This window comes from Cotesia typhae, unplaced genomic scaffold, assembly GCF_013202065.1.
Source record: "Cotesia typhae breed Kobodo isofemale line unplaced genomic scaffold, CoteBio_Ctyphae contig_65, whole genome shotgun sequence".
In the NCBI taxonomy this organism is placed as follows: Eukaryota; Metazoa; Arthropoda; class Insecta; order Hymenoptera; family Braconidae; genus Cotesia; species Cotesia typhae.
Genome location: NW_027423762.1, coordinates 892914 through 911107, shown reverse-complemented (window position 1 = coordinate 911107; position 18194 = coordinate 892914). Strand labels below are relative to the sequence as shown.

The window sequence follows — 18194 nt, the reverse complement described above, 5'->3', positions numbered from 1 at the left end:
TTATAAAAAAAATTTTTTTTTCTATTTAAATTTTCATTATTTATTTTATAAACAATTTGTTATAAACAAATTTCCATTTTCGATTTATTTTTTTTTTCCGTTGCTTTAAAAAATTACAAATTCAGCCATGTGCATCAAACTTGTAAACAAAATTTTTCTCTATTTTTTATTGAATTTTAAAATAATTTACCTTATCAAAGTTGAAGCGCTCAACTATTTTGTCAACTTATAAATTGTTGTAACTTTTAAACTATTGATGATATGGTCTTTGACACCCAAGACGATCTTTTAGACAATTTAATGATTTTCATAATAAATTTTTCATATGCTCAATATCTATTATGGTTCAATTTTTATAAACATTTGTTTATAAAGGAATGGATTACTTGAATATTTTAATCATTAAATCTTCTAAACTATTGAAGTTACGGCTTTTATGATTCAGGACAATTTTATGGGTAATTATTGTACTACAATTAAAAAACAATTTTTTTTATGTTTTTAATTACATTTTTTTATCAGTTTTTTTATTTATTCTAATTATTACGCGGTTAAGGGTACGTTTTCTGGACTTTATTGTCCTTATTTTCTTACCTAACGCCAATAATTTATGTTGAGAATAAATGAAAAAAACAATTATAAACAGTTAAAAAAATTTTTTTTAAGAAAAAAATTTTTATTTTTTGAACCATTATTTTATTAAGACAACAAAATGATAAAACAAAATTTTTGAAAAGTATTGAATTTGTCTATTTATTGATAAAAAGTTTTTAAACTATTACTATTAAAAATTTTTTAGCCAAGCTATTAAACGCTGTATATTGATACAAAAACAAAAAAATTTAAAAATTAAGGAAAAAAAAATTTTTTGATAACAGAGCTCCCAAAAGAACAAAAATTTATAGACACATTTTTTTAACTTTTATAAGAGATTTTATGAAAACTCAAATCTACGAAAAATTAGTTAATTAACAATTAAATAACTTAAACAAAAATCGAGCTAAAATTTTTTTTCTGCAGGGCTATATTCCTTTAAGTGTCTAGATGTCACTATAATTGACTACTCATATATAATATATAATAGCCATATATAATATAGCCATATATAATAGCTAAATTTGTCATTAAAGACAAATTTGGGAATTAGGGAAATAAAGGATAAGGAGAAAGGGGAGGACCTTTACTCAGTAGGAATTTTCGGTAATTGAAAAAAGTAGTTCGGACAACCCAGACTGGGACTCGAACCCGGATCGTTTGGTTATGCGCCAAAGGCTCTACCAGTTAAGCTATCCGAGACACAATTAAATAACTTAAACAAAAATCGAGCTAAAATTTTTTTTCTGTAGGGCTATATTCCTTTAAGTGCCTAGATGTCACTATAATTTATTTAGATTTTTAAATTAATATTGAATGTTATAAAAATATTATTTTGTGTTGCATACTTTGCTTAGCGGCAACGCGTAGGCACCGAAACTGCCGCGTGGAGCCCAATTTTCAATGTTAAATTAAAATTATAAATAATGGAGCTACAACTCCGGGGGTGATCATTTATTTTACTGAAGTTCTTTTCTCTTTTAGGATCTTTCTTTAAATTTCAGATATCTTTAATATTTTTGAAGTTATTACAACGAAATTGAGACCATCTTTTTTTCTCTTCGTTTTTTGTTTATAGAAAATGAAATTTGTAATGGCGGTTAAATTAAAAAATACCTCTTTCTCAGAATTAGATTCTGAATCCAATGCACCAATTGCCATATTTTTAACAGGCTAGGATCGTTTTTTTGCAGAAAACTTACTTCTCGATTAGACTATACGTATATATTAGTTTTTATAGCGTGTGTTAGTGCTACTATCTCAGTTGCTCGGTAGCTATAGAAGAACCAACATTAAAATATTTTTATTACATATAGTATTTAGATGTGATATAACCTGTTACTAGAAGAAAAAAAATTAATGTTAATGTGAGCGAATTTATACATAAAGTGATGGGTAAGTACTGGCTCACAATTGTATATTAAAATGGTTGTATTGTTAGAAAAGAATTTCAAGTAAGCAAATTGGGGTTTTTTAAAAATTATTTTATAATCTAATCTGTTTATTGTATATTTTGTATAGAGTTGATAATTTAATCGAAGAAGTTCAAGAGCAGACATTTTTTATCATTATAAAGACGAATATATAAGATGATATGTATATGGGTCATTCCATGCCAAATCGACAAATTTATTACCTGACCTCTTTCGATTTCGCTAAAAATTTTCTATCTTTTTCTACCCCCCGAAAGACATTTTTCAGAATTTTTAAAAATTTTTTTCCAAACTCAAAAAAAGTTACGAATTTTCGAAAAAAACCCGCTCTTTTTTTTTTTTGAAAATGCTAGAACTTTTTCAAAAATTGACCGTTTGGGAACTTTTTTTTCAAAATTTTTGTTTTTAAATGTAGTTTTTGAAAAAAATATGAAAAAATTTTCAGAATCCCAGATATATGAAATATTTTAGTTTTTTTGAAAAAACCGTGATTTTCTCAAAGTTGGACCATTTTTTTTTTTTTTTTTTTCTAAAAAAACTTCAACTAATTCCGCAGTGATCCCCGCATATTTCAGGATGTGATCGCTATTGCTTCTAATTTTTTTACTGTTTAAAAAAAAGTTTTTTTACAATTTAGTTTATTTTTTTAACTTTTCGGCCAAATTTTTTTAGCTTACTCGTGAAACTTCAGAAGTTGAAAAATAATGTATCTTTCGAAAATTTTAAGTCGTTATCTTCCAAAATTTTTTTTTTTAAATTCATACTTCCAACCTCATATTTCTACATAAATAAAAATCACTTTTATTACTTGTCCTGAAATCAACACGGAAAAAAAAGTGATACAAATTTTACGTCAGGTGATGCTATATTCGGTTCACTACTATAGAAAATGCTGTATCATAGTATAGTAAAGTATAGGACATAATACATTAGATACAAAATTAGCGTCTACAGTGATATAAATTTTACATCACCTTTTTATCCGTGAATGTATTTCATATAAAACATTTTCTTCTGACCAGGTTCTAATATTTATTGATTTATTTATTCATTAATTAGTTTATTTATTTACAATAACATCTATTCTTTATGATAACATCTATTTCCTTATTTCTTTTTACTTAATGATTGTCTTCTTTTTTCACTGTGCTATGAGTTAAAGACTGATCCGAAAAAGAAAATGACTTAACTTCCACTATACCATCTTCCAACGGCGAAATTTTATGTATTTTCTGTGTTGCTGGGATGGTTTTGGCATTTTTAAAACGATCTTCTAGTTTGTCTTTCATCAGATTGTAGGCGTCAACTGTTGAGAATCGCACATTTATATTTGTCAAATTTTTGACACCCATTCAAAAAATTGTACAGGTGTTAATATTTGCTCATCAGGTGGTAATTGCAGACTTGCTCTCGAGGCCCTCATTTTAACCGTCCCACCGACTCCGTCACAAGGCCCTTTGCCGTGAGCCGTTGCAAAAAAATTCCATTCAACTGGTACACCAAAATCTTCACGATAATGGGATAAATTACTAAAATGCTTATAATTTTTATACTGTTGCGGTGCACCATCCGAAAAAAAAAATACTTTGGAGACTGTGGGCGAAAGAGATTTGATAAAGTCGAAAATAATTCCAGAATAAACATGGACAGCAATAGAATCATGGTTTAAGCAGTCTGAAATTATAACCATACTCTGATGAGTTAGTTGATTATTAACCTTATAATAAATAACGACTGTGTAAACTGTTGCTTGATCGTTATTCCAATGGAATCCCGGTGCAGCATTTTGAACAATAAACGCATAATTTTCAGCAAAATCTACAATTACTATGAATTCGTTATCGGTTATCGATTCTTTTAGCGCTCTTAGATATGCCGATTGTTCTTTTGCAATGAAATTATGTGGTAATAGACCAACAAGCTTATCACAAAAATCATCAACAAAATCCGAAGCATTTTTCAGCGTTGTTTCAAGAGTTACTTTTGGGGTAGACACCCATTGTTTGTAACGAATTTCATCGATTGCATGATTATCCATTTCTGTGAAAATTAATTGTTTTATGTTGTCAATGCCTGGACAATTTAGACATGTATTGAAATAGCACTCAGTCTTGGGATTGTCACAGATAATAGCATTCACACAGTCGCTGTAAGTTTTCAATGGCATATTTGAACCTTCTGTTAATCGATTTAATTTACCTCCTAAAATCATTAATTTGACATTCTGATGAATAGAACAAACGCAAACTGTATGAGTCCCCGAACCACCAGCTAAGAGACAGTGTTTTGGACGTAAAGATGCAAATGACGAAAATCCGATCTTAATTCCGGGAAATCTTGATTGAAATATCTTATGTAACTCCTTTAAATTACAGAGTACTAAGCGTTTTTCAATTTGAATTTTCGTACCATCATCATTACGCAATGAAACAAAATCTTTTTTCCCTGGCAGAGGACTGCTCATTTCATCGTCATTATAAAAATTTATAACAGCTGATGACACTTCAACAGATAATCCATGCCCTGAAAAATTGAGTGATGATTAAAATTATATATAAATACGTATAAATTGTTCATACAAAAATTAGTTAGTAAGTCAATATCTCACCCATTTTCTTTTCAGGTATTGATAATATTCCTTTATCAGCTTCAAGATTTATTGCTAATCGCGCCATATACGTAGTTGTGCCCATTACTTCAACAATCTTCTCAATACTCCAACTTGACGGCATAAGAGTCAACATTTGTATACGTAAAGATTTGGTCGTATTGGTATCATGGAACTTTTCTCTTAATTTTTAATTATTTCAGCAGCATCTGTGTTGCTGCATTGAAAATCTACAGGATTTGGAATTCCTAATGCCTTTTTCAAACTATCAGCAACACGAGAAACTTTATTGTTTAAATACGTTTCATCACTTACTCTTCTAGCTAGCAATGGAGATTGGTTTAATAATAATAAAGCTTCATTTACGATCGGACGAGTTATTTCCAAACTGAGTTCAGATAACGACGAACTACTTTGCTGAATTTGTGATTCTCCAACACTTGTTGTTGGATCTAAAAAAAAATAATCAATAGAAAATACAAAGAACAATGATAGTTGAACATCGAAACATAAAAGCTTCAAAAATACCTGTCAGGTTATTGCCTCCGGAATTATCAACTTCTATAGATCCGGTAAGAATATTTTTATCATTCTCAGAACGCTCATCGGGTTCATTGTCATCACTTTCATCAGAAAGACTTTCAGCGTAATGATGAAGTAATTTTTATAGCATGAACTGCATATTCGATCAACAGTTGACAAATTGTATCGATTAGCTAAATTTTGTGGTACATTACGCAAAGATGATGTTTTCCGATGGTTCTCCAAATTATGTGGATTACAACATCGATCGCGAAACTTTGGCATTGTAATCACTTGTAAACAAAAATTCGATAAAAAGAACTCTCCGTCAAACTGTGTAAATTTATTTAATAATGTTATATCTTTGTGACACTTTGAACACATCAACGATACGATTATTCTTTTAACATAACCTTCATTTTAACAGAATAAAGTAGAGATGATCTCTTTTTACCGATAGACGACAGTTTAAAAATTATCGGCTGAGGATATTTTTCTGCACACTTCAATAGTGCAGTTGTGATTTTTTAGTACAAAAAAATTGAACAAATATGAAACAAAAACATAATTATCATTTAATTTAAAAAAAAAAAAAAAATTTGGAAGATAATGACTTAAAATTTTCGAAAGATACATTATTTTTCAACTTCTGAAGTTTCACGAGTAAGCTAAAAAAATTTGGCCGAAAAGCTAAAAAAATAAACTAAATTGTAAAAAAACTTTTTTTTAAACAGTAAAAAAATTAGAAGCAATAGCGATCACATCCTGAAATATGCGGCGATCACTGCGGAATTAGTTGAAGTTTTTTAGAAAAAAAAAAAAAAAAAAATGGTCCAACTTTGAGAAAATCACGGTTTTTTCAAAAAAACTAAAATATTTCATATATCTGGGATTCTGAAAATTTTTTCATATTTTTTTTCAAAAACTACATTTAAAAACAAAAATTTTGAAAAAAAAAAGTTCCCAAACGGTCAATTTTTAAAAAAGTTCTAGCATTTTCAAAAAAAAAGAGCGGTTTTTTTCGAAAATTCGTAACTTTTTTTGAGTTTGGAAAAAAAATTTTTAAAAATTCTGAAAAATGTCTTTCGGGGGGTAGAAAAAGATAGAAAATTTTTAGCGAAATCGAAAGAGGTCAGGTAATAAATTTGTCGATTTGGCATGGAATGACCCATATATAATGAAACAGATTGAATCGAATTCAACTTACTATTTGTTTCAATTCGATTCAATAAGTTTTCTGAAATCTCTGATTTTCAATTCGTTCCAATGCGATTTAATCTGACACACGGTTCCGGGCAAGCTAGAAATATTTCTTACCGACCTATTAACATAAAAATCCTAATAAACCAGCTCACAAAAAAAACTAGGGGTGTGCGAATATTCGAATCTATAAATTATTCACCTCGAATTCGAATCGAATATTCGAATAATTCGAGCAGTTCAAATAATTCAAACAGTCGTATTTTGTTGATAAACTAACTAATTTTTAGGTAAAAATTAAGTTATTTTGTTTATTTGACTAAATGTAGACTTCACTAATTATTTGATAATGAAAACTCGATTTTTTTTTAAATTAGATCTACGACACTTGATATAAAATTAGCGGGAAGTTGCACGGATGGCCTTCAGGGTCTACCGTTTTTCTAATTTTTTATATATTTTACAAATATGAGAAATATCATACATATAGAATATATGAAAAAATCGTGTGGGTACTCAAATGAAAGATCTCGATGAATGGAACATCAGAATGAGCTTACATCCCGAAAAATGTCATCAGTAAACACAATACGCAGCCATTTCTTAATTATTGACATTTTTCAGGATATAAGCTTATCTTGATGTTTCATTTATCGTGACCTTTCATTTGAGTATCCACACGAATTTTTTTATCTATTTTATATAGTTCACAAACATGAGAAATATATGTATATATAAAATATATGAAAAAAATTGTGTGGGTACTCAAATGAAAGGTCTCGATGAACGTAACATCAGGGTGAGCTTACCCTTAAAAAATGTCAATAATTAAGAAATGATGTTATATTTTGTCCACTGATGATATTCTTAATTATGTAAGCTTATCTTGACGTTACACTTATCGAGATTCTTCACTTGAATATTCACACGGATCTGTTATATGTTTTATATATTTCACAAATATGAGAAATATCATATATCTAAAATCTTCTATTAAGAAGCTTATGCGACGTTTTCATTATTGTTGCTTTTCGTTGCTACATTTACACTCTTTCAATGTCTGATACATCGTGTCCTAGATCTCATTTAAAAAAAAAAATCGAGTTTTTCCGGAGAAATGTCAAAACGGTGAGGTGCCCCGAGGCGGGGGGTCCGAATACACCAAGAAATATTTATTACCACTAATAAGCAGACTTTGCTATCAAATAATTATGAAGACTTCTTTTAGTCAAATACGATATAATAAAACAAATTAATTTTTACACAAAAATTAGTTAGTTTATCAACAGAAAACAACTGGTTGAATTATTTAAACTATTCGAATTTCGAATCGAATAGTACTATTCGATTCGATTCGATTCAAACACTATTCGCACACCCCTAAAAAAATCCTAGTAGCCATGCTGAACAAAACCCTGATAGCCACACTTACTACACAAATAATGGTAGCATAGAAAGTTTAGTCGAAGTTAACGTTAAGTTCACTCTAATACTTGTACAGTAAAACTGATTTATACAATATGTGTTGAAATTTCATAGTAACTTTACGTTAAGCTACGGCCGCAATTTGAATCTGAGTTTTAAGCAACTTTTAATCTGTAAAAAATTATCGTTACATTAGTTATGACTTCTTAATCAAAAATAAGGAAAACTTTGACGGCAAAATTTATAGAAAAATTAATGTGACTTCGAGTTACATTAATTTGGACCTTCAAGTTTATTAGAAAACCATGATTTAAAAAAGTGATTTGCAAGTTTATTGTCAATCACTTCTTATAAGAAATTACTGAAAAATAATAGCACGATAAAAAAAAATTTTTCTCTATACCTCATTCGAAAGTACGCATATTTTCCACCTATTTCGAGGCAGAAAGTTAAAGATTTGTGCATTGGTAAAGCTGCATATTCACACTCTGTAACAGCAGGAACAAAAAATCCTTTCATTAACCCGACTGACATTAGTTATTTGTTACTAACTATGTTTTGTTTACGCTGGTTATTTACCATTGATAGTACTAAAATACAATTTGACAGTGACGTGTATAAAATAAATCAAATTTCATTATTATTGATTATTGTCAATTTTCAGTTAATGTGCTCGTCTTTTTATTTTTATGTTTGTTGAATTTCAGAATTTTCAGTTTTATTTAAGCTCAAAACATATCAAATAAAATGTTGGTCATTTATCTACGTTGATTTTTTTTATTTGATGCCTGCCTCCCCGACCAGTAGCACTCGCTTCGATTGTGCCGCAAATGTCGGAGGCAGGCATCAATTTTTTTTTCGATCCAGTACATTACAATATTTACGTACTTTCGACCGGCTATAAAGAAAAATAGTATACACCACTTGGGCAGAAGTTTGAGAGCTCTGAACTGCGCGCCAAGATGCCCGAGGCGTAGCCGAGTGCAGAAATCTCAAACTTTCTGCCCTAGTAGTGTAGTATACTATTACGTATTTTAATTAGAATGTCCCCTTGTTTAATTCAGTTTATAATCTACAGTATAATTTTCAGAGAAAATTCATATGAGCTACATAACTGCTCTAGCAATAGGAGTGACAGCTCTATCTTATGCACTTTGGAAATGGAGTGAGCAGAGAAAATTGCCAACCAAGTGGTGTAAACTTGGCGAGTTGAGTGACATCTTGGTGTACCCTGTGAAGTCCCTTGGGTATATTCGAGAGACAGAGGTTGAATGTACTCAATTAGGTTGCAAGAAAGGCTGGTTGAGGGATCGTACCCTGATGGTAATCAACTTAACTGATAGATTCGTGACCGCAAGAAAGTATCCGCGAATGGTTTTAGTAACTCCAACCATAGAAGGTTCAATTTTAACCTTAAGAGCGCCAGGATTGATCGATATCAGCATTGACTTGGCTTATGTAAGTTCCAAAAAATTGAAAGTAGTAATTTGGGATCAGGCAACTCCTGCCTGCGATTGTGGGGACAAAGTTGCTCGCTGGCTATCTCAGTTTCTACTTCAAGAAGACTCGGGGCTTAGACTGGTCTACTACCCTTTAGAAAAACCCTCTCGTGATGCAAGGAAACATAATCAGGGGTTCCCACTTGTGACCAACGCTCATATTGTACGTAAATTTGGGAATTTTAGTAATTAGGTACATGGAGAAATTGTAATTGTTCAATCTTATTTACAGGGTGTGTTCTCGGATGAAACGTCATTCTCTTTGATGAACCAAGCTTCGATAGATGACTTGAACACACGCATGAAAGAACGGATTCCTTCTCTTCAGTTCCGGTTGAACTTTCTTGTAAAAGGACCAGCTGCTCTGGAAGAAGATTCTTGGGAGTGGGTCAAAATTGGAGCTGTTACATTTCGGAATATTAGGCCTTGTACAAGGTGCTTGCTGACAACCATTCACCCGGAGAAGGGAGAAAAAAATCGTGAAATGGAACCAGTGGCTACTTTACGAAAGTAAGTTCTGCGCTGACCGGAGTTACTTTTCTTGATCAAGAATATAATCTTTGAATGTACAATATTCCATTATTTTTTCGTCATGCTCATTCTAAAAAATTACTTACACGATGTTAATGATTTTTTAAAGGTCTTGTTAAAGATAGTTTGACAAGCAAATGGACTTTTTTCTAGATACAGAAAAGTACAAGACCCTGCTATGCGGCGCTTCACTGGAGAGAGCCCAGTCATGGGTATTCATTTGGGGCTTCATGGACCAGAGGGCACTGTGAAGATTGGAGACCCTGTTTACGTGGGTGTTTCTAAAGCTTAAGAAGACCAAAAAATGCATTTTTAGTTTAGATTTTCTGAAATTGAGTATAATTAAATTTTTTGATTTCAGTCGTTCGTATGTTTTATTTTAATTTCCATCTAGTTTAATAGTGATTTATATCTGTGCTTATAAGTTGTCTATTTATTAATCGTCGTGAATTTTTAACTTTCCGCCATGAAAATGGTACTTCCAAACTTAAATTTAAAAAAAATTTTAACCGATTAGACTTTGACAGATCTTCAAATATCTCAGAGATAAAATTAGTGATACAATTGTATGAGGGGCATTCTACCCCTATTCATCAAAAACTCTTCCAGATAAATTTTGAGATTTTTTTAATTACCGGTTCAGAAGATATATTTCGAAAAAATTACGATTTCTTTTGGTTTTTCGCTCATAATTTCTTTGTAACAGTTTTGATTGCTCAAATTGGCTCCTAATCAATTTATAAACAAACTAAAAATTTAACAATAAACAACAATAATTATTAGGGCGCCACCAGGTTTATTATCACGGTGCCTGGAACCGGTCCAGAGCTGAGAAAACTTATCTTAGGGTAGAGAGAGTGGAGAAAGGTGCTGTTGAATAATAAATATTTAATTAACAATCTGATCAGTATTTATTAACAATAAAAAATTAAAGAATTTAACAATTTAAGCGCTCACTTATACACACTATAATTAATTTATTATCTAACGAAGCGGAGAATAACTGCGAGATAAACGATATTTACAAACGAACCTTCCCAAACGACGATACGACGACTAGACGAGCTTTTTCTAATAAACGGTCTCCGACACCTGTCCTAAAACTAAGCTTAAAACTATAAGTCCACCGGACTGCCAAAACAAACCAAACTAAACTTTTCCAGACTTTTACTTAAAATTAAGTCTACTGGACTACCAAAACTTAACACTATAAACACTCTCTATCACACATTACCCATACAATTCTTCACACACATAACACACACTTTACTTAATTGATTTATTAATTTATTTTGAAAATTGATTTTTAATTAAATTGATTAAAATTACTTAATTAAATTATTCAATCATTAGCTTCTTTAATTAAACACTATTTCAAATTAACAACCAAATTCCAAATAACTTTGAACTAATATCCAATTTTCAAATTCCGATTGCTAATTTTATTTTTGATTAGATGTATTAAAATAGATTAAAATTCCTAACTCATTTATTGCCGTGGTCTTAATAATACAACAATAAATATTTAATTACAAGAGGTCTTAATATCTTGAATTAATAGATTAAAATACGCAGACAGAGATCTTAATAATCTGCCGAAATAGTAATTGTCCTTTCCGGGAATTTACAAGATTAATTTTTGATAATTAATTTAATCTTAATAAATAATTAAGTTCCGAACTGTTCCCGGGAAAAAAAGATTTTGCCTAATTATATATGGTTATATATTAGGGTGGGTCAAAAAAATCGAATAATTTATTTTTGATTTTATACTCTGAAAAATAGGTTCGTAGACACCTAAAAAGAATTCTCTCCAAGTATAAGCTCTTAATTATAACGGGAAGGTCCTCCGCTTTGCGGGTTTCTATTTTTTTCGAATAATCAGATAAAAAAATTTATATCTCGCTTCCAACTGCTTGGAAAAATATTCCGTGGCATAGATTTTGTGAGAAATTGAATGCTTTACAAAAAAGGTCTCTTATGACTTTTTCAAAAACTCAACCGATTAAAAGATATTCATAGTTGAAGTTTGGCTATTTTAAGGAAAATATTCGTTTTTATTATGAATTTTATAAGTCGATGAAAAAAATTATTTCGGATTGCGGAACTCATGATTTTGTAGGAAATTTACTGCTCTACAAAAATGGTCTCTTATGATTTTTTGATTAAGTGAAGCCGTTACGAGATATTCATCGTCAAACATTAACGAATATCAATATTTCCAGTTTTTGATCAATAATTCGATAAATTTTAATTTAAACTATGAGTTTCAGGAAAATTTACATAAATTTGAGTTTCGATCGATAAAGAAATGTTATAAACAATTTTTTTAATATTGTTTTCAGTCTTGAGCTTGTTTGATTGCATTAAAACAAGAAATTAGAGCATTTTTTCGACATATAGCCAATGATTAGTTTAATTTGAAGTGAATGACATATTTCTTTGTCAAATTTAATATGAAAAGTATTGAATCAAGTGAGAAACAACCAGTATTTAACTTTTTTATAGATAAATTTTTTATTGAATTATCAATTGCAATATAATTGTCTATATTTTTAACATAACAGTACGCTATTACTATAAATAATTTCTTTTATTACAATTTGGGAATGTTTTTGATGTTTTTGACAACTTGCAATAAGTACTGGAATTGTTCTTCATTTTTGTCAAGCATTGATTATATTCACTAACTAATGCAACAGCTCGCTCTGCTGAATCATTGACAACTTTTAGTTGTTGAAAGTATTCTTTATTTTCGAGATAACTCTCATTAGTAGGCCATAATTCAACATCGACATCAAGAAAGTCATACGGTAGATCGAAGATTTTGAAAAGATTTAATGACTTTTTAGACACAAAGTCACTCAGAGTTCTCTGCGCCAGTGAATTCAAATCTTTTTAGCAATTACAAATCTTTTAGCTTTAGAATCTGTACCTTCACGAGTATTAACAGCTTCAACAATACTTTTTTACTTCTAATGGAACGCCATCGTCAAACAGTGATAAAATGGCAAGTTCATCGCTCAAATACCATAAGTGCGAAATCATTTTTTCACACGTAGCTGAAGAAATCAAAGGATTGATATGTTTGTACTCCAATAAATTTTTCATAAACTGCAAGTCATGATAAGCAGCAGTTGTTGCAGAAGTTGATGAAAACCAAGCTTTTAAATACAATGTGACTATAAAAATACAGAAATGACGAAGACCATGCAATTCTTTCTGAGAAAGTTTGAATTCATCTCTGAATAGATACATTTTCAAACTATAAATGGCCTTAGCCATCCATCTAGCATGATGAACAGCACCAGGACGTTTGAAAGAAATCTTTTCTTGAGGCATTTCTCCAAGGAAAATCAATGATAATTCCAATAATTCTTTATCTAACTTATTATAACATTTCTTTATCGATCGAAACTCAAATTTATGTAAATTTTCCTGAAACTCATAGTTTAAATTAAAATTTATCGAATTATTGATCAAAAACTGGAAATATTGATATTCGTTAATGTTTGACGATGAATATCTCGTAACGGCTTCACTTAATCAAAAAATCATAAGAGACCATTTTTGTAGAGCAGTAAATTTCCTACAAAATCATGAGTTCCGCAATCCGAAATAATTTTTTTCATCGACTTATAAAATTCATAATAAAAACGAATATTTTCCTTAAAATAGCCAAACTTCAACTATGAATATCTTTTAATCGGTTGAGTTTTTGAAAAAGTCATAAGAGACCTTTTTTGTAAAGCATTCAATTTCTCACAAAATCTATGCCACGGAATATTTTTCCAAGCAGTTGGAAGCGAGATATAAATTTTTTTATCTGATTATTCGAAAAAAATAGAAACCCGCAAAGCGGAGGACCTTCCCGTTATAATTAAGAGCTTATACTTGGAGAGAATTCTTTTTAGGTGTCTACGAACCTATTTTTCAGAGTATAAAATCAAAAATAAATTATTCGATTTTTTTGACCCACCCTATTATATATAATATAACTTATATATAATTTATATATAATTTAGACCTGAAAATTGGCCAGGTCTAATTATATATAATCATATATAAGTTATATATAATTTTATATACTCATATATAACTACATGTAACAACATTAAATTATATATCATTACCCCTAATTACATATGTGGTTATTTTTAGGGATATAATTGATTGATCAAACGAGGCCGCCGAAGGCAGCCGAAGTTTGATTCTAATTATCCGAGTATCTCGCACAAGAGATTACAAAGATAGTATCACTACTTTTATGTTTCAAACCACAAGTTCAAAGCTTAAAAATATTTTATTTACGCGCGGCTACTGTCATCTGTGGCGCCACCGCGCTGCTATTCCTCATCTAGTTTAAAGTTAATTAATTTTTTCCTATTTTAATAATCGGGTGGGTATCTCCGGATGGCAGTCGGGTGGGAATCTCTCGTGCGAGAAATCAATCAAGATCAATCAATCAACAAGGCGGCCTCGTTTGATCAATCAATTATCCTTCGTGTCTCGCACTTCGAGATTACGAAGGTAACTGTTTAGAGATAACGTTTAAAAAGAAAATTAAAAAACTCTTTCCTTTTTTTTTTTTTAAATGTTTATTAAATGTATTGAGCAAACTGTATTGGACAATCAGAATAATAGAGAAAACATTTGTTTACTGATAATATTTCTATGTTTAATCTACTTGTTCGATAAAATTGATACCACGGTTGATACCACTTTCTACAAGGTTGCTTGTAGAAAGTCGCAAATATTTGAGACGTTGGGGACCAACCGGCAACCTTCTTGATCTCTTGCACACTAACACCTCTCTCATATGCTTTGGAAGTCGACGCATGCCTTGTGGAATGCGCGGTAAACTTCTTATCCACTCCAAATGATATAAGTGCTGCTCTTATCCAGCGACTTATGGCCTCACTTTTGACTGGACCATGAGGCTTATTAAATGAAATGAATAAGGTGTCCGTATCTATTCTCAACTTCTTTGTCACTTCCAGGTATTTAATTAGAGTCTTGGCGACACAAAGTTCTGGTTTTTCTGTGAAGAAAGGAACTTTCAACAAGGGTTGAGGTACCCCTCGTCGACTCGTTTTAATTCTATCCGGTATTCGGATCTCGATTCTTGACTCCAAAATCTCAATATTAGTCACTTTAAAGGCCAGAGTCTGCGCTCTGTGTGCAGTACCTAAAGCCAGAAGCACTATCAGTTTATTTGAAAGATCTTTTAAGGATAAAGAATCCAATGGAAAGAATGAAGCCAATTTTTCCAAGACAGGATCCACGTCCCAGGTGGAATGGTATTTTGGTAAGCTAGGACGCATTTTATACGTTCCTTTGATAAATCTAGTCACCAAGGCGTTGTTAGCAATATCTATACTCGATATCAACGAAAGGGCAGCTCTTGCTGCGTTGAGCGCACTGTGTCCAATCCCTTGCTCAAATCTTTCCGATAAAAATTTGAGAGTTTTGCTGATCAAAACTTCAAAGGGATCCTCCGAAGCCTGTTGATTCCATTGCCACCATAAATTTAAGGTCCCGTTGTACTGTTTTAATGTTGAGTCCTCCAGAGACGCAATTGTAATATCAATTGCTTCTTTTGGAGTTCCTCTTCTTAAAAGCGTCTGGCTGACAACTTGGCGGCAACCAGCGTAAGCTTCGATGACAACGGGTGATGCTTTAACCTGCAAGGGGAAATAAGTAAATTAGCATCTGGATTGAACCAAACCCAGTCGCCCACAATCAATCTTTGGGAGGCAGGAAACCAATTTTGCGTGGGCCAAAAAGGTACCACTAAAATCCCTTCTGCCCTGTCATCTCTTATTTTTTTAATTACTCGAGCAATCAAGGAAAAGGGGGGAAAGGCATAGAAAAACCACTGTGTCCAACTAATTGTCAAAGCATCGAATGCAAAAGCCTCAGGATCTCTTCGCCATGAACAGTATAGCTGGCATTTAGAGTTTATGCGCGAGGCAAAAAGATCAACTTCCATTGTCCCGAAACACTTCGTGATCTCATCAAATGTAGCATCAGCTAACTCCCACTCAGTGTCCGTATTATCAATACGAGACGAGTAATCTGCCTCGCAATTCTCCTTTGAAGACATGTAGGTCGCGTGTACCCATAACCTTCGTTCCTCACACCAACTCCAAAAATCACAGGCTAGATCATGCAAACCAGCAAACCGTACACCACCCATTCTATTAATGTAGGCCATGGTAGTTGTGTTGTCTACTTTGAGCAAAATTTCGGCATCCCGTAAGCCTGCTGCGAAACATTTCAGTGCTAAAAGCGCTGCTTTTAACTCTAGGTGGTTGATATGAAGACTTCTCTCTGTCTCGTCCCAGAGACCGTTAGCACTCTCACAAAACGCTCCCCAACCTGACAATGAAGCGTCCGAAAAAATTGTCCTTATGAATTTATACTCTGTAATAGCCCTATTAGCTACCGGTATGATCCTCATCCACCAGTCCCAATCTCTCTGTACAAATCCTGGCATTGACATCATGGCATCGAATGACCCTCAATTACTATTGAAGGCCCGAACCTTAGCCCTCTCGAATAATCTACAATGTAATAACCCATATTCGACTGCCGGACAACATGCTACCAATGATCCAACTAACTGAGCAAAATCTCGGATCTTGAATTTTTTCTTCTTCTTAAAAATTTTCATCTGAGCTAATAATAATAACCTCTTATTTTCAGGCAACTCAACTTTCATAGTGACTGAATCCAGTAAAAAACCCCAGGTATTTAAACCTAGTTTTAGGAATCAAACATGATTTCTCGTGGTTGATAATAAACCCTAAACGATTGAGTAAGTCAACTGTTTGTTCGATATTGTCTTTGCATTCCTCCATTGATCTACCAAGACATAAGAAGTCATCTAAATACAACACCGATAAATAACCACGCGACCGCAGATTATTTATAACGGGTTTTAAAAGCTTAATGAACACAAATGCACTAGTATATAAACCGAAAGGAAGACATAAAAATTCGTACAATTGACCATCGAAAATGAATCTCAGGTATTTCCGGTGTTCTTTAAAAATTCGTATCAAAAAATACGCATCTCCGAGATCAACGGTGCCCATAAAACAATTAACTTCTAGTAGGTTACACGCCGATCGAAGGTCTTCCAGCTTAAAATGCTCCGTTTCGATGAAGAAATTTAGACCTTTCAGGTTTAAAATAAACCTTTGTTTTCCATCCGATTTAGGGACTAGGAAAAACGGAGACAGAAATTGATTGTTGACTGCTTCTGCTGCAGCAATGGCACCAATTGCCAGCAGTCTTTCAATTTCTACCTGAATCAGCGCAGACTCGAGAGGTGTCCAATTTCTTGTAGGTGGAGGGCAAGTTTGAACCGGAGACGAACTAAGGGGTATTTTATAACCTTTAATATATTAGATCACGGATTTATCATCCGTTATTTTCCTCCATGCTTCCAAAAATTGACTTAACCGTCCTCCTGTTATACTTACGTCCTCCCCTATCGGTTCTGCGATCGTGGATTCGAATGGCGAGGCTGGCCTAGCTTCTGGTACGCCGACTGTCTCGTCTGGTTCCTCGAAGTCGGTGGCTTTCTGTGTATCGAAGGCTTCAAGCTCGATTGAGGCACCGACTTCTGGCTCAACGAGCTTTTCCAGTTTAAAGAACTAGGTGGAACCGTAGTCTTCTTGGAGGCCTATGGGTTCATCTCATCTCGTACCTTCCCCATTGCCTTGATCTCTTTTACTTTGTCCACCAGTTTATCGCCGAATAAAAATTTATCCGTGACTCTTTTTTCCAAGGCTGTTGCCCATTGTTTTGATAGAGTTGGTAGTATGCATGCCTTACGAGCTACCGTCTGAGAACGGTGAATCTCAATAAGAAGCTTAGCTGCATCCCAAACCTTCTCCAGCATGCCTATGCGCTCAGAATCTTTTGATGGAGCAAGTGATTCCACTACTGGCGCCAGAGCAGATAAAGCTGACCCAGCCAACTACTGTGTCCAACAAAAATACTTGTCACGCTTCTGGGCGGAATCATTTAAATATCCCATAACCTCTTCATTCAACAATGGAGCCTCGAAGGATAATTCACATGCACGTGAATATTTTTCTAACAAGGTGTCTTTAACCTCCTTGATTAGGCTATCCGTGAGGTATTTTTTCCACCTCTTGGCAACATTTGAGTGTAATACCAGTTGTGGGTCCTCACCGATTGGTTCCTCTCCAAAAATGCGAAGAGCATCTTCCAAAACCCAGGGAACCTCAGTTTCAGCTTCTTTATTATTTTGAGTCTCAGACCCATCAATCGTAACAACGGGTACATTTGTCTCAGAATTAACTGGCGGTTGCTTATTAGTCACGTCTTTCAAGACTCCAGCTACCT

The 18194-nt window shown here is 32.6% G+C and overlaps 3 protein-coding genes across 3 annotated transcripts; 1 reads left to right on the top strand and 2 right to left on the bottom strand.

Annotated features, from left to right (window-relative positions):
• The first annotated feature begins 1874 nt into the window (after positions 1 to 1874).
• On the top strand, positions 1875 to 10599 carry LOC141532501 (mitochondrial amidoxime-reducing component 1-like). Its single transcript, XM_074250864.1, has 4 exons — positions 1875 to 1989; positions 8873 to 9444; positions 9514 to 9791; positions 9966 to 10599. Exons 1-4 carry the CDS (start codon positions 1986 to 1988, stop codon positions 10102 to 10104), a joined length of 993 nt encoding a protein of 330 aa, XP_074106965.1. The 5' UTR covers positions 1875 to 1985; the 3' UTR covers positions 10105 to 10599.
• Positions 3207 to 4821, bottom strand: LOC141532549 (uncharacterized). Its single transcript, XM_074250937.1, has 3 exons — positions 4636 to 4821; positions 4227 to 4550; positions 3207 to 3701 (listed from the first exon to the last, which is right to left on the bottom strand). Exons 1-3 carry the CDS (start codon positions 4769 to 4771, stop codon positions 3361 to 3363), a joined length of 801 nt encoding a protein of 266 aa, XP_074107038.1. The 5' UTR covers positions 4772 to 4821; the 3' UTR covers positions 3207 to 3360.
• Positions 10600 to 14303: 3704 nt separating the features above from the next.
• Positions 14304 to 16317, bottom strand: LOC141532667 (uncharacterized). Its single transcript, XM_074251116.1, has 3 exons — positions 15541 to 16317; positions 14520 to 15496; positions 14304 to 14346 (listed from the first exon to the last, which is right to left on the bottom strand). Exons 1-3 carry the CDS (start codon positions 16315 to 16317, stop codon positions 14304 to 14306), a joined length of 1797 nt encoding a protein of 598 aa, XP_074107217.1.
• Positions 16318 to 18194: the final 1877 nt, after the last annotated feature.